This window comes from Loxodonta africana, chromosome 3 (assembly GCF_030014295.1).
Source record: "Loxodonta africana isolate mLoxAfr1 chromosome 3, mLoxAfr1.hap2, whole genome shotgun sequence".
Taxonomy (NCBI): Eukaryota; Metazoa; Chordata; class Mammalia; order Proboscidea; family Elephantidae; genus Loxodonta; species Loxodonta africana.
In genome coordinates, this window is record NC_087344.1 from 34,275,820 (window position 1) to 34,291,788 (window position 15,969).

General features: G+C 51.3%; 1 protein-coding gene across 1 annotated transcript; it reads right to left on the reverse strand.

The window, feature by feature from the left end:
* Nucleotides 1-9,629: 9,629 nt before the first annotated feature.
* Nucleotides 9,630-14,777, reverse strand: HAPLN4 (hyaluronan and proteoglycan link protein 4). Its single transcript, XM_064279911.1, has 7 exons — nt 14,767-14,777; nt 14,315-14,410; nt 13,689-13,785; nt 13,369-13,486; nt 12,750-13,112; nt 10,484-10,807; nt 9,630-10,021 (listed from the first exon to the last, which is right to left on the reverse strand). The coding sequence occupies exons 1-7, from the start codon at nt 14,775-14,777 to the stop codon at nt 9,630-9,632; spliced, it is 1,401 nt and encodes a 466-aa protein (XP_064135981.1).
* Nucleotides 14,778-15,969: the final 1,192 nt, after the last annotated feature.

Consider the following 15,969-nt stretch of genomic DNA (forward strand, 5'->3'; position numbering starts at 1 on the left):
TGTTTTTAGAACAACCTCCCTCCGTGCCCTCAGAATTAGGGGTCAGAAAATCAGAGCAATATATAGGTAATGGATGGGAAGTGTATTGCTCACCCTCCCAGGTCTAGACCAGTGCTGAGATGTGGTGGTTCTGCTGTGTGAGTCATACACACAGATGAGAGGATGTTTGGGACTTGAGGTGCCCTGATTTCTTTCCCCTCCATCTCTCAGGGAGACAAAGAGCCTCTTTCCTGGACCAAGGAGGTGCCAAGCTTTCTAGCCTAGTCCTGGTACTCATCCCTCAAGCAGACTTTGGTGGTGCCCCTGCCGTAGGCCCATCTCCCGCCTCCATTCCATGCCTGTTGTCAGCCATTAACTGGCCGACTAGAAACGCATAAAGCTTGAAGTAGAAACACCTGCCTGTGGTCATATTATAAAGAGGTGCACAGTGTTCAAACTGAAACACACACACGTTTTCCTCTCAAAGTTTTTATTTTTTAACTGGAAAGAACACCCCTTTCCTTCCTTTCCCAAACACTCGACCTGTCAAAGGCCTCCCCCAGCCTTTGGCCAGGATCTGGCTTCATAATGTTTCAGGAAAGATCATTGCTTTTCCTTCATTCCCTTTGCCCGTTCTCAGTCCGGGTAAAATCTGTGCATTAGTGTTGAAAACCACAGAGGAGAACGGCCTTCTACAGGAAAGAAAAATATGCCAATGCATGATCCTCTAAGGGCTTGGTAGAGAATTGACTGTGTTGACTGAGCCTGTATCCCTCCTGAGAAATAATTCCAGTTGACATCTATGAGTTGGTGCCTGCTAAGGACTTAACACATTATCTCCTTTAGTCACCTTAACAGACCAGTGACAGGAACCATCATTTTCCCATTTTATGCATGAGGAAACTGAGGCCTCTGTCAGACTCCAAACACTACTCTCTACATCAGGGAAATGATTGGAACATTATCTCACACACACAGGCAGACTGAGGAAATGATTGAGAGGCACAACCTGGACCCTCATATTTGACCGAGATCTTCAATCTTCCCTGCTATAGACATTATCCACCATATGGTTATTGTTGAGAAACCCCAGGGATATAGGTTTTGTCTTCTTACTTTGATAATGCTTCTTGATTTTAAAATATGTAATAATAATATTAACAATAACAGCACATCTTTGATCATACATGTCACAAAAGAATTTTTCTTCAAGGGGGCTCGGGATGCAACTTTTTTGAGGGGAGCTTGGTTTATGCTCCTTGCCCTTGTCCCCTGTACCCCTTGCCCTGCCCCCACCCCACTCCATGATGGGCGGGTGCTCTAGTGTTTTTTTAAAGTGGGTGGTTTGTCTTTTGACTTTTCACTTTGGGATGTGTGTGTGTTTGCGTGTGCTGCGTGTGTGGCATGCGTGTGAGTGTGTGTGTGTGTGTGAATAACTGGTTCTGCTGGTTTTGCTGTGAGCTGCAGTGTTCTGTGAGTTTGTGGTATCTGACACTGTGGACATTAATGTACTTCTTTGACATTTTAATAAAATTTTTTAACAGTTCAACCTGCCTGTCACCTTGAGATACCTTCATTCATGCATTCACTCAGTAAAGATTTAGTGAGCAGCTACTGTGAGTCATGTATTGTGCTAGGTGCTGAGGGTATAGTGGTGAACGGGATAGACATGGCCCTGGCGGTGGTCAGGGAAGGCTTCCTAAAGGAAGTGATTTTGGGTGGAATCTAAAGGAGGAGTAGAGTTAACTAGGTGAGGAGGGGAAGAAAGGAAGAGTTTCAGGCAGAGGGAAGAGCAAAGGGAGAATGCTGTTATCAGGTGCCATTGAGTCAGTTCTGACACATAGCAACCCTGTTCTATGTACCACTGCTCAGTTATGCACCATCCTTAAAATTGTTGTCGTGCTTGAGCCCATTGTTGCAGCCACTGTGTCAATCCATCCCACTGAGGGTCTTCCTCTTTTCCGCTGACCCTCTACTTTACCAAGCATGATGTCCTTCTCCAGGGACTGATGCCTCCTGACAGCATGTCCAAAGTATGTAAGACACAGTCTCGCCGCACTGGTGGTGTAGTGGTTAAGAGCTATGGCTGCTAACCAAAAGATCGGCAGTGGGAATCCACCAGGTGCTCCTTGGAAACCCTACGGGATAGTTCTACCCTGTCCTATAGGGTCGCTATGAGTAGGAATCGACTTGATGGCAATGGGTAGAAAGAAGCACGGCGCCTTTGAGAAACAGCAAGAAGCCCATCATGCCTGGAGCTGAGTCAGCAAAGGGGAGAGTGGAAGAAGGTGAGGTCAGAGAGGCAGACAACAGGCCACTTGGGCCACATGGGCTACAGTGAGGAGTTTGGGCTCTATTCTTACAAGCAATAGTGGCAAACAAAACAAAACAAAACAGCAAGGTCAAAAGATAAATGCCAAACTTGCTAACAATCGTTCAAATCAAAGATAAAGAACCGTTGTTGTTAGGTGTTGTCGAGTGGGTTCCAGCTCACAGTGAATGATCTTCAGCAAAGTTTTACTTGCGTATGATATTGTTCGATAATATCCGCATTCGGTGGGATCACCTTTCTTGGGAATAGGCATAAATATGGATCTCTTCCAGTTGATTAGCCAGGTACCTGTCTCCCAAATTTCTTGGCATAGACAAATGAGTACTTCCAATACTGCATCCCTTTGTTGAAACATCTTAATTGGTATTCCATCAATTCTTGGAGCCTTGTTTTTCACCAATGCCTTCAGTGCAGCTTAGACTTCTTCCTTCAGTACCATTGGTTCCTACTTATATGGTACCTCCTGAAATGGTTGAACGTTGACCAGTTCTTTTTGGTATAGTGACTCTCTGTAATCCTTCCATCTTCTTTTGATGCTTCCTGAGTCGTTTAATACTTTCTCCTTGGAATCCTTCAATATTGCAACTCGAGGCTTGAATTTTTTCTTCAGTTCTTTCAGCTTGAGAAATGCAGAGCATGTTCTTCCCTTTCGGTTTTCTATCTCCAGGTCTTTGCACATGTCATTATAATACTTTGTTTTCTCAAGCCACCCTTTGAAATCTTCTGTTCAACTCTTTTACTTCATTGTTTCTTCCTTTTGCTTTAGCTACTTGATGTTCAAGAGCAAGTTTCAGAGTCTCTTCTGACATCCATTTTGGTCTTTTCTTTCTTTCCTGCCTTTTTAATGACCTCTTGCATTCTTCATGTATGATGTCCTTGATGTCATTCCACGAATCATTTGATCTTCGGTCATTAGTGTTTAATGTGTCAAATTTATTCTTGAAATGGTCTCTAAATTCAGGTGTAATGTACTCAACGTTGTACTTTGGCTCTTGGCGACCTGTTCCAATTTTCTTCAGTTTCAACTTGAATTTGCATATGAGCAATTGATGGTCTGTTCCGCAGTCGGCCCCTGGCCTTGTTCTGACTGATGATAGAGAGCTTTTCCATTGTCTTTCCCCACGGATGTAGTCGATTCGATTCCCATGTATTCCATCTGGCGAGGTCCATGTGTATAGTCGCCGTTTATGTTGGTGAAAAAAGGTATTTGAAATGAAGAAGCCATTGGTCTTGCAAAATTCTATCATGCAATCTCCGGCATTGTTTCTATCACCAAGGCCATATTTTGCAACTACCAATCCTTTATTTCCAACTTTCACATTCCAATCTCCAGTAATTGTCAATGCATCCTGACTGCTGTTCGATCGATTTCAGACTGCAGAAGTCGCTAAAAATCTTCAATTTCTTCATCTTCGGCCTTAATGGTTGGTGTGTAAATTTGAATAATAGTCATATTATCTGGTCTTCCTCGTAGGCATGTGGGTATTATCCTATCACTGACTGCGTTGTACTTCAGGATAGATCTTGAAGTGTTCTTTTTGATGATGAATGCAACGCCATTCCTCTTCAAGTTTTCATTTCCGGCATACTAGACCATATGATTGTCCAATTCAAAATGGCCAATACCAGTCCATTTCAGCTCACTAATGCCTAGGATATCAATGTTTAGGCATTCCATTTCATTTTTGATGATTTCTCATTTTCCTAGATTCATACTTTTTACATTCCAGGTTTCGATTAATAATGGATGTTTACAGCTGTTTCTTCTCATTTTGAGTCATGCCACCTCAGCAAATGAAGTTCCTGAAAGCTTGACTCCATCCACATCATTAAGGTTGACTCTACTTTGAGGAGGCAGCTCTTGTGCTGTCGTCTTTTGAGTGCCTTTCAACCTGAGGGGCTCATCTTCCGGCACTATATCAGACAATGTTCTGCCGCTATTCATAAGGTTTTCACTGGCTAAATCTTTTCAGAAGGACTGCCGGGTCCTTCCTCCGGGCCTGTCTTAGTCTGGAAGCTCAGCTGAAACCTGTCCTCCATGGGTGACCCTGCTGGTATCCAAATAAAGGCGGCATAGCTTCCAGCATCACAGCAACATGGAAGCCTCCACAACAACAAACTGACAGACTAAAGGACTGTTGTTGTTGTTGTTAGATGCCGTCAAGTCTGTTCCGACTCATAGCGACCCTGTGCACAACAGAATGAAACACTGCCTGGTCTTGTGCCATCCTCACAATTGTTGCTATGCTTGAGCCCATTGTTGTAGCCACTGTGTCAATCCATCTCATTGAGGGTCTTCCTCTTTTTCACTGATGCTCTACTTTACTGAGCATGATGTCCTTCTCCAGGGACTGATCCCTCCTGACAACATGTCCAAAGTATGTAAGACGCAGTCTCGACATCCTTGCTTCTAAGGAGCATTCTGGCTGTACTTCTTCCAAGACAGATTTGTTCGTTCTTTTGGCAGACCATGGTATATTCGATATTCTTTGCCAACACCACAATTCAAAGGCGTTAACTCTTCTTTGGTCTTCCTTATTCATTGTCCAGCTTTTGCATGCATATGAGGCGACTGAAAACACCATGGCTTGGGTCAGGCGCACCTTACTCCTCAAGGCGACATCTTTGCTTTTCAACACAACTAGTTGCCTATATATATATATATACATACATATATATATATATACGTAATATGTATATAAAATTGTACTTTAGATGAAGGTTTACAGAACAAACTAGTTTCTCATTAAACAGTACACATGTTGTTTTATGACATTGGTTAACAGCCCCATGACATGTCAACACTTTCCCTTCTCAACCTTGGGTTCCCTATTACCAGCTTTCCTGTCCCCTCCTACCTTCTAGTCCTTGACCCTGGGCTGGTGGGCCCCTTTAGTCTGGTTTTGTTTTATAGGCCTAATCTTTAAGTGAAGGGTGAACCTTGGGAGTGACTTCATTACTGAGCTAAACGGGTGTCTGGGGGCTACACTCTCAGGGGTTTCTCCAGTCTCTGTCAGGCCAGTAAGTCTGGTCTTTTTCTGTGGTTAGAATTTTGCTCTGCATTTATCTGCAGCTCTGTCTGGGACCCTCTGTTGTGATCCCTGTTAGAGCAATCAGTGGTGGTAGCTGGGCACCATCCAGTTGTACTGGACTCAGTCTGGGGGAGGCCATGGTAGTCGTGGTTGGTCTATTAGCCCTTTGGACTAATCTTTCCCTTGTATCTTTATTTTTCTTTGCCTTAATAATTTTACTGTTTATATATTAAGGCAAGTAGATAAAAGACTAGTTGTCTTAATATATAAAGAGCTCCTAAAAATAAATAAGAAAAAGGTTAATAATCCAGTAACAAAATGGGCAAAAGGATATGATGAAAAATTCATAGCAAGGAAATACAGATGACTCTTAAACTAAACATATGCTTAACAAAACCACACATTTTTATAAAAACACCAAGATAAACAAGAAAGGGGACAAAAGGGGGGTAAACAAATCTAACATAAGGGGCCTTTTTATAATCGATGATGATAATATGCCTGAGCTGAGAAAAGTTTATGATTTACTCAGCCCCTGCTTCTAAGGTCAAAGTGGGGTGTGTTAAGGGAAGATGTTCACCTTGACATATAATAAGAATTGCAAATGGCAACCACATTGAGATACCATTTTTCACGTATTGGTTTGGCAAAAGTAAGAAAGTGATAACACTATGCTGGTGAGAATATGGAGAAACAATAATGGTGAGGATATAAATTGGTCTCACCTCTAAGAAAACTTAACTTGGAGGTCACTATGTTGTTGCTGTTAGCTGCTATCAAGTCCATCCCCAACTCATGGCAACCTCACGCACGATGGAATGAAAGCTACCCAGTCCTGAACCATTCACATGATTAGTTGTGATCGGACCCTTGCGATCCATAGACTTTTCACATGCTGATTTTTGGAAGTAGATCACCAGGCCTTTCTTCCTAGTCCATCTTAGTCTGGAAGCTCCACTGAAACCCAGAATCAAAACCACACACAAGCCTCCACAGACAGATGGGTGGTGGCTACACATGAGGTACATTGACTGGGAATCGAATGTGGATCTACCACATCGAAGATGAGCACTCTCTCACTGAACCGTCATACCCCTAGGGCAGCTGTAACAAACTACCACAAACTGGGTGGCTTTTATAAGGACAGAAATGCATCGTCTCACTGTTTTGGAAGCTGGGATTCAAAGTCAAGGTATCAGCCATGTGATTCCTCTGGAGGCTCTGAAGAAGAATCCATTCCACTCATAGTGGATAAGGACCCACCCTACTCTAGTATGACCTCACATTAACTGATAACATCTGCAAAGACCCTATTCCTAAACAAGGTCACATTCACCAGGTACTGAGGTTAAGACTTCAACATACTTTTTGTGGGACACAATTCAACTCATAACCCACCCTTTACCATTCCCCTATTCAAGGAAGCAGAGACCCAGCTGGAGCCCTGGAAGCCTAACCACAGGGGCTAGACCCCTGACCCCTTCAGAGGAGGGTCCAAGTCTCTAGAAGTTCTGTCTGGTGCAGTATTGAAGGAGCAGCAGTTACACAATCATCCCACTTCTACAACCAAATCGAGTTGTTAAACCTTTTTCTCTCCTGGCTTTGTATCCCAGAAACTTTCTGATACTCCTCTGCCCATACTTTCCCTCAACGCCAGGGAAAATTCGCAATCTCACTGCCTTCTTTAACTGATTTTTACAAGTCGACCACCAGGCCTTTGTTTCTAGTCCATCTTAGTCTGAAAGCTCACTGAAACCTGTTCACTATTCCTGGCAACAGACCAGCCTCCACTGCCAGATGGGTGGTGCCGGCACAGGAGGTGCAGTGGCCAAGACTTGAACCCTCCACTCCTACCTGAAGGGTGAGAATTCTACCACTGAAGCGCCAATGCTTCCCTCACTGCCTTCCTGATGCCTTAAATTCCAAACCTCCTCATCCAGTCTCACACATTTCATGCCCTGGGTGTTGAGAAGCACAATAGCCTGCAGGTCTGAAAAGGGGCAGACCCCATGAGGGGGTCTCAAGGGAGAGAATGGAAGCAGTATGCGGGAGGGGAGAGGACAGAAAGATCAGGTAGGTGAAAGGGACTCAGTAGTGAAGAAACACACTTCCTAGCCATACCATCACTAAGCACACCTGGGAGGTATTTTGTCCACCAAAGTGCATTTATTAAGTAATTACCCACTCGCGGCCCCTTTCCTCATTCATCAAAAAAAAAAAAAAAAAAAGATTTATTGTGCCCCTGCTGTATGCTTTGTACTCACGGGACCTCAGAACAGCCCTGACTGAAACCGCAGTGCAGAAGAGGAAACTGAGGCTCAGAGAGGCTTTGTCACTTAGTCACACAGTGAGCAAGAGAAGGAATAGAGTCTACCTGGTTCCAAAACCCAGGTGGTTTCCCAGAGATGGGTGTGACAGTAAGCGTGGCTTCGGAAGGATCTCAGCATGACTCCTGTCAAGACTTCAGAACTGGGTTCCCTGTGGCTGGGTGGCCCCAAACCTGGCTTTCAGCACTGGAAGTATGGCTGGGTCCTGGCTTCCTAGCACAGATCACCCCTTAGACCCCGGAGCTGGGGTGGAATTTCAGGTTCAAGGGTGTTTCACGCCCCTTCGGTGTCTAAAGAGGGAGTTGGGAGCTCACACAGGGAATGAGAGGAGCTCAGTGGGAGGAAAATGGGGCTTCTGCTCGCACAGCTCCGGGGGCTGGGCTCGCCTTTTTCTTCATCTGTACCATCGTGATGCCTGTCTGGCGGGTGTTGCAAGGAGCAGAGTGGCAGGTGTCTCGTGCACAGCTGCTGTCTGGCAGGTAGTTAGCGATCAAAAGGATGGTGGCCAGTAGCCCCTGAGTCCAGCGCTATCTGTGGAGGCTGCATGAGGCAGAGGCACACCTGCAGGACACCTGGAGAAGGGTCAGTCTGCATCCCCAGTGAGAGGCACCCCTGACACTTAGCCCCCATGAAAAGTTCCTGACAACAGGCAGGCAGCTGTCATGGGGAAGACCGTGACAGTCTCCATGGCAACACCTTGGCGGGGCAAGGCCCTGTCAGAAGGGAAAGCGTAGGGGGACAGGTGTTCTGTTATCTCAGACACCAGAGTTTGGTCTCCATGGTAACGGCTGTGGGGTCCAAGCCACCTGGAGCCATACTTGGAGGGTGGAGTTGCTGGGGTTGGGTCTGGGGGGAGGGGCACCCTGTTTCCATGGTGAGACTGGAGAACCAGAATGCTGGGTCTCCTTGGGGGGAGTGTGGCCACTGTGGCATTTAGGGACAGCTGGAAGTGGAGCTTGGGGGTGGGGGCCGGTGAGATGAGAAAAGTGTGGTATCCATAGTTACAGCTGGGGGAGGGCCACGCAGTCTCCATGGGTGGGGCTGCTGCAGGAGCGGGGTCTGTGTCTCTAGGTGACAGGTAGAGGTTGTGCTGTTCACCTTGGTAACAGTGGAAAGCCGGGCAGCTGGTCTCCATAGCAACAGTGATACATCTTATGGGTCTGTGGGCCCAGAGGTGGGGATGGTCTCTTTGGCGACGGCCGAAAAGCGGACAGGTGGGGCAGATTTACTCTCTTTCCAGGGAGACACCAGGCAGGAGCCCTGACTGGTGACCCAGCGAGTCAGCTGGGGGCTAGTCAATCAGTCTTTTCCGATACAGCTGAGGGAGATCTCCAGAAACTGGAAGGAGTGGGGCTGTTCTCCAGGGTAACCTGAGGGCGTGACCTGTTACCCCAAATCTTACGGAGACTAGCGGAGGAGATGAGAACCCAGTCTCCAGGTCACTGTTGGGGAGGGGGCGTGCAGGAGCCCCTCCTCTTCAGGTGACCACGGGGGCATGGCCACCTGGGAACCCTGAGGTTTCCATTTTCTCTTCAGGTGACCTGGATGGGGGGAGTTCGGTGTCCAGGTAACTGAAAGGGGACGGGTGGCTAGTGTCCAGATGGTCACGAGGGTCCAGCCTCCAGGTAACTGCGGGGGCAGGTCCGTTTCCAGGTGACCTTGGGAGGCAAGGCCAGTCTTCAGAAGACCACATGGTCTCTTCTGTAGGTCTCCAGGGGCCTCAGGGCCGTGGCCCGTCTCTCCCGAAGAAAATCGGGTGGGGGGGAATGGAATGTTTAGGGAACCTCGCGCAGTGCGGTCAGTCTCCAGGGGACCTCAGGCGACATGTTCCGTCACCAGAAACTGCAAGGGGCGTGGTCGGACTCCAAGAACCGCAGGTGGCATGGTCAGCATCCAGGGGACCCAGGGCACTCGGGCAGCCTCCAAGCGCCCCAGCTGCCCCCTCCGTCCCCGCCGCGCCTAGACGCGCAGTGGTGTCCAAGCGGCGGGGTCTCGTGCTCCTCCAGCCCAGCCGCCGCCGCCGGCCCAACCCCAGCCCCACCCGCCTGGCGCGGGGTCGGGCGCTCCAGGCGCGCGATAGCAGTAGACGCCAAAGAGGCGGCGGGCGGCGTCAGGGAAGCCCAGGCTGCGCACGCCAGGACGGCTGCCCCCGCAGCGAGCACGCGGGTTCACGATGGGGTAGCGCGCGCTTCCGTCAGCCAGCCAGCCCGCCGTGCAGCGGTCCAGCAGCTGCAGCTTCCACGCGGCAAACAGCTGCCCTACCTTGGCCACCGCTGCGCCGCGCGCCGCGCACGCGCGCGCCGCCCCTGCGAAGGGCACGGGCCGCAAGGGCTTCAGGAAGAACACGCGCCCTGCGGGGAATGGAGAGGTTGTCAGGACCGCGCGCGGTACCCCAGGGCGGGATTCTGGGCTGGGGACTCAAGACCCCCCCCCCCACACACACACCTACATCCCGGGATCTCGGCGTTACAACCCAGGAACCCCTTTGCAGCCTGGAATCACAGCATCGGAGTTCAGGACGCCCTTTGCAGTCTGAAACACCGGCCTCGGGATCCTGGACTCCTTTTTGCACCCTCGGTACCACAGCCTCGGGATTCAAGACCTACACACCTGCAACCCGGGACCCGGCCTCGGCCAGGACAGTTTTAGCGCCAAGTAACGTTTGACTGCCGGATATGGCAGTCCTGGGGACAGGACTCCTGGTCAGGCCTGCTGAGGGCGGGGCCTCCAAAGCTGGGCAGGGACTCAAACTCTAGAGGCGGGGCCCGGGCATGCCTGGATAGGGGCTCCTTGCGGGGGCGGGAGCTACGCACCCGGGAGGTTCGAAGTGAAGCAGAAGGCATCGTAGCGCTCCTCCGCGTTATGTCGGTAACCGTAGTTGCGCACGCCCCCGGAGGTGCTGCCGCCGGCACCGGGGCTCACGGCCCCGCCACAGGGCTCACGGGGCTGGCTCACTGGGTACTGCACGGAGCCGTCGCGGAGCCAGCCCGCGTTGCACCAGTCCAGGCCCTCACGCCAGGCCGCGTGCAGCTGCTCGGCCGAGGCCAGAATGCCGTCCTGCTCGGCGCAGGCGCGCTGCGCCTCGGCGAACGTCAGCTTGTAGCGGCCCCCACGGGGGTGATAGGGGAAGACCACGCCTAGGGGACGGAAAGGGGTCAGCCCGGGTCCCCAGCCCGCCCATACGTACCTCACAGAGGAGGAAATCGAGGCACAGAGGCATTGTGTGATTCTTCCATCTCGGGTCTGGTCTCAGACCTGACCACACCCTTCCCCAGCTCACATGCCCTTCCCCAGCTCACGTGCCCTTCCCCAGCTCACACGCCCCTTGACTCCCCTTTGTTTTAAGCTTGGGATTCTCTTAACCCTTCTCCTTAACACACTTAATCATGTCCACCCCTTTTCTATCCCTAGAGACCTTTGTGCATGTTGTTTTCGCTACCTGGTTCATCCGTTGAACTACTGCTCATCCTTCAAAACCGAGCTCTCATAACCCTCCTCCATTTAGTTTTATATGCTTTTCTCTGTGTTCTCCCAGCACAGGGTTCTTCCCTCTGGTCCAGCCCCGACATCAGGGAACTAGGAGTATCTGCCCAGGGTTGACTCCCCCACACTGGGAACCCCTGGAACGCTGGTCCTGGGTGAAAACTCCTTTTATCCCCAGCATCTCCAGAGGCAATACCAATTGGTTTCACTTTCACTTTCCCTTCTTATGACCCTGGAATGTAACGCTCATTAGACTCGCAGTCAACTCAGCTTGCCAGAGTTCTGGCTGGCTGTGTTTGAGGGGCAGGGCTTGGGGGTGAACTGGATATTCTCAGCACATGCCTGACAGAGGAAGACTGGGTCTGAAAGATTTGGAACCTGACAGACCATGTTCGAATCCCAGTCCTGCCACTCACTAGCGCACGTCCTACGAAGGCTCAAACCTTTCTGAGCCAGATCCCCATCTAACTGGTAATAGCAACTTCCTCAGAGTTGTTGGAAAAATTAAATAAGAAAAACCAGAGAGCCCTTCAACTATGAACCTGGCACACAGAAAACAGCCAACACAGGAGAGCTGCTGCTGCCGCTACTGTTGTTTGCCACCTTAACAAAGTTGGGCTCTCCAGGAATGTTTTAAGGTGGACCGAGGAAGGCAAACCAGGTGGGAGAGAATTCTTCAGATAGAAACCCCACCTACGAAATCCAGGGCCAGCCAATCAGAGCAGTCCATTTCCTAGCCACAGTGATTGGCTCAGATATGGGCACATGATTCAGGATGGGCCAATGAAAGACAACTCTGGGACTCTAGCTGGATCTCCTAGGAAAGTGATTGCTAAGCTGGGAAGGGGAAGCCTGGCGCTAGTTTTTGGTTCCTCAACCCTGGTGGCCTGGTGGTTAGGTGCTACAGCTGTTAACCAAGAGGTTGGCAGTTCAGATCCACCAGGCACTCCTTGGAAACTCTATGGGGCAGTTCTACTCTGTCCTATAGGGTCACTATGAGTCGGAATCGACTGGAAGGGGCAGTGGGTTTGGTTTGGTTTTTTAAGGAGAGATCTGCCTGAGGGGGAAGGCCGCCCAGGGTGAGAATCTGGATTAAAGTTTACCCTACCCCAGGGCTTCCCACCCTTGGTACTAGGACATCACGGACTACATAATTCTTTGCTGTGGGAGGCTGTTCTGTGCATTTTAGGATGTTTGGCAGCATTCTTGGCCTTGAGCCACTAGATGCCAATAGCAAAGCCCCCCAAGTGTGACAACTGAAAACATCTCCATACTTTGCCAATGTCTCCTGGGGAGCAAAGTCGCCCTTTTCAAGAACCACTGCCCTCTGTACTCCATGGAAAAAAGCAAACCATAGCCATCCAGTCTGATTCCAACTCATAGCGAACCTATAGGACAGGGTAGAATTGCCCCATAGGATCTCCAAAGAGCGCCTGGTGAATTCATGCTGCCTACTTTTTGGTCAGCAGCCATAGCTGTTAGCCACTATGCTACCAGGGTTTCCCTACTCCATGAAGCCTCTAAATTCCTTCGGATAGCTTGAAGTGGTTTCTATCCTTTACAGCCCCCTTTTGCCCCTCTCCTTGGGCTGGTCACCTTCCAGGTCAAGCTTGACCATGCCGGTGTCATCCTCTAGCTCGTTGGTGACCTCGCACTCGTAGCGCCCATAGTCCTGCAGCGTGACATTTCTGAGCACCAGCGAGGCGTCCCCGGGCCCGTCGCCCTGCAGCTCGGCCCGTCCACGGTAGCTACCGAACGCCCTGTGCTGGGGACCCAGCGCCACGAAGACGTCGGCAAAGGCCAGCGGGTCCACCACCTTGGTCCACTTCAGGCGGACGTCGTCGTGGCCGTGGGCTGCTGCTTCGTAGTGGTAGCGGCAGGGCAGGACGATGGTGCCGCCCCGGTGGCTGACCACCTGACCAGGAGCCGTCTGCACCACCACCGAGCCTGATTCGCCCTCTGCGGGCCACGGAGAAGCGATCAGGGGGGTGGGACTGGGGGCGAGGCTTCGGGGAGAGGGGCCCTGGGAGAGGATGTGGGGGACCTGAGGGATAAAGGGGCTGCAGAGAGGGCTGGGAGCGGAGGTGGGACCGTGGCCAGCACTAACGCCCCACCCCCACCGCGCACCGGGGCTCACTCTAGGCCCCAGTCTGGAGGGGTCCCCTTGGGGGCCCCTGCAAGACTAGCGAGACCGCGCCCAACGGCCCAGACTCACCAAGCACGTGCACGACCTTCTTCCGGCCGCGTTGCGCCTCCGCGGGGGCTATGAGCAGCAGTAGCCCCCAAGCCGCGGCCCAGAGCATGCCGGGCCCGAGGGCGGCCGGGGCACACACCTGGGAGACAAAGGGACGCAGGTTGGCCTATGGCGGCCCCGTCCAGGCTCCCGCCCTTTTTGCCCATCGAAGGACCAGCGCCCTGGCCGTTCTGCCCTGCGGCGAGGACCCAGCTCGTGCTAAGCACCCCCTACCCTGGCCAGGGTTCCTGAGGACTCCCTGAAGAGAAGGCTAAGACCCCCACGACCCCCGGCACGCTCACACCTTGGGCCCGAGCTTCCCCCTCCCGCAGTCTTTCCCCGGGGTCCCCCCACGTCACTCGGAACCCAGCCCCCTCTCTCTCCAGCCCTGGCCTGGGGCTGCGGGGGGAGGAGCTGGAGCCGCGGTGGCGGCAAGGTTATCCGTGCGCCAGGAGACTGCAGCAAACGGGGCCGGCGCGGGGTGGGGGGGGCAGAGATGGAAAGAGGGAGAGACAGAGACACGGGGAGAGTGAGAAACACACACAGAAAAGGGGAGGAAAGAGGGGGAGAGACAGAAGGAAGGGAGAGACAGAGAGGGCAAGAACAGTCCAGGGACAGAGGGAGAAACAGAAGGAAAGGTAAAGATAATGGAGAGAGTTCAAGAGGGAGAGAGACACGGAAAAGGGGAGGAAGAGGCACAAGGATACAGAGGCAAAGAGACACAGAAAAAGGGAGAGATGGAGAGAGGGGTAGAGAAAGAAGAGAAAAAGGGAGAGACAGAAAGGGACGGAGTGAGGCAGACACAGAGGGAAAGAGACTCAGAGGGACTTAGATCTAGAGACACAGAGAGAAAGGACAAGAGAGACATAATCCAGAGAGGGAGAGACCGAGACCTGCTCCCTGTCGGTCCCGCAGCCCCCCCACTTACCATTCTGCCTGCGCACTCCTGTCCAGGAACTCAGTGCTCCGCACACCCAGGAAGGACTGAGCAGATCCTTGCAGGCAGTGCAATCCCGGTGTCTGCCTGCAAGGGGAGGAGGGAGGGAGGCAGGTGGGGGGGCGGCGTTAAAGGGAACGCAGTGTCATGAGTTCCACGGAGGAGTGGCCTGGGGCGCAGGCTGTGGAAGGACCCTGCTCCACAGTGAGTACACAGCCAGGTCCAGGCACCTGATGGCTGACCCCAGTTTACCCATCTTTACAATGCGGGAGAGGGGTCTTCCCTCTTGGATATCCTGTGTGGTTAGGGGGCTCAGTGACCTGGAAAAGGGGCTTGGCCTGAGAGCCTATTTGTGTCATTGGGTGACCATCCCAGGGACCTTGGTTCTGGCACCCAAAAGGTGTTCACTCTGCAGGCTGGGGACCCCCACAAGGATCACACACCTGGCAGACATGGCCTGGGGCGAGGCGGGTAGAGGTGGCTTGCCATGATAAATCAAAAACCAATTCTGCCCCTTGCTCTCTGAGGAAACTTAGAGATGCTTGAATTCTCTGACCCTCAGTTTCCACCTCTGGGAAATGGGGTGCTGACTCTTTGGTGAGAATACAATGGCTAGATATATAGTAAACCTGTTACTATCAAGTCCATTCCAACTTGTAATGGTACTATAGGAGAGAGTAGAACCGCCCCTTGGGGTTCCCAAGGCTGTAATCTTTATGGAAACAGACCGCCACATCTTTCATCCTGGAAGACCTGGTGGGTTTAAACAGCTAACCTTTCAGTTAGCAGCCCAGCGCTTTAACCATTGCACCACCAGGGTCCTAGATATATGAAAACCAAAAAACCAAACCTGTTGCTGTTGAGTCGATTCCACCCTATAGGACAGAGAATTGCCCCATATGGTTTCCAAGGAGCAGATGGTAGATTCAAACTGTTGACCCTTTGGTTAGCACCCGAGCTCTTAGCCACTGTGCCACGAGGGCTCCCCTAGATATACAGTAGGTGCCTAATAAGTGTAGAAGGAGCCCTGGTGGCAGTCCTACTCTGTCCTATAGGGTCACTGTAAGTTGGACTTGACAGCAATGGGTTTTGTTTTGTTTTGTTTTTGGTAATAAGTATAGGTATGGTCTGCTGGGGAACCCTGGGTAAGCCCCTGACCCACCCCTGAACCTGGTCCTTTGCCCAAGTTTAAAAATCCAACCAGGAAACAGCAAGCCATCCCCCAAATCTCTCTGCTGTCTCTCCAGCCTCAGTCTCCCCAAAATGAAACCAAGCCAACCAGACAGCAGAGGCAGAGTTATGGACTTGGACTTGATCCCCAGCTCAGTCTCATCAGGAGGCAGGACCTCTGGCCTGCCTTCACTCCTTCATCCTCAGCTTCCCCATCTGGAATATGGGATGAGATCCAGCATGTAGCACATGAGGTTGGCCCTTGACATGGTATAGGGTAGGTGCCTAATAACTGTGCCAGGTTATTCATTATGACAATTTATTGATGGAGCTGGAATTGTGGACCCTTCTCTCCCAAGCGTGAACTGTGACCCAAGGCAGGTCTCTCATCCTCTCTAAGCTTCAGTTTCTCCACCTGGAAAATGTAGCTGTGCATGCCAACTGAAGACAGACTTCAACTGTCCTGGGACCTCCAT

Coding starts and splice junctions, on each gene's coding strand:
- HAPLN4 (XM_064279911.1), bottom strand. Junction 10,808..12,749: donor GGTCAAGCTTGACCTGGAAG/GTGACCAGCCCA, acceptor TCCGTCCCCTAG/GCGTGGTCTTCCCCTATCAC. Junction 10,022..10,483: donor CTTCACTTCGAACCTCCCGG/GTGCGTAGCTCC, acceptor CATTCCCCGCAG/GGCGCGTGTTCTTCCTGAAG.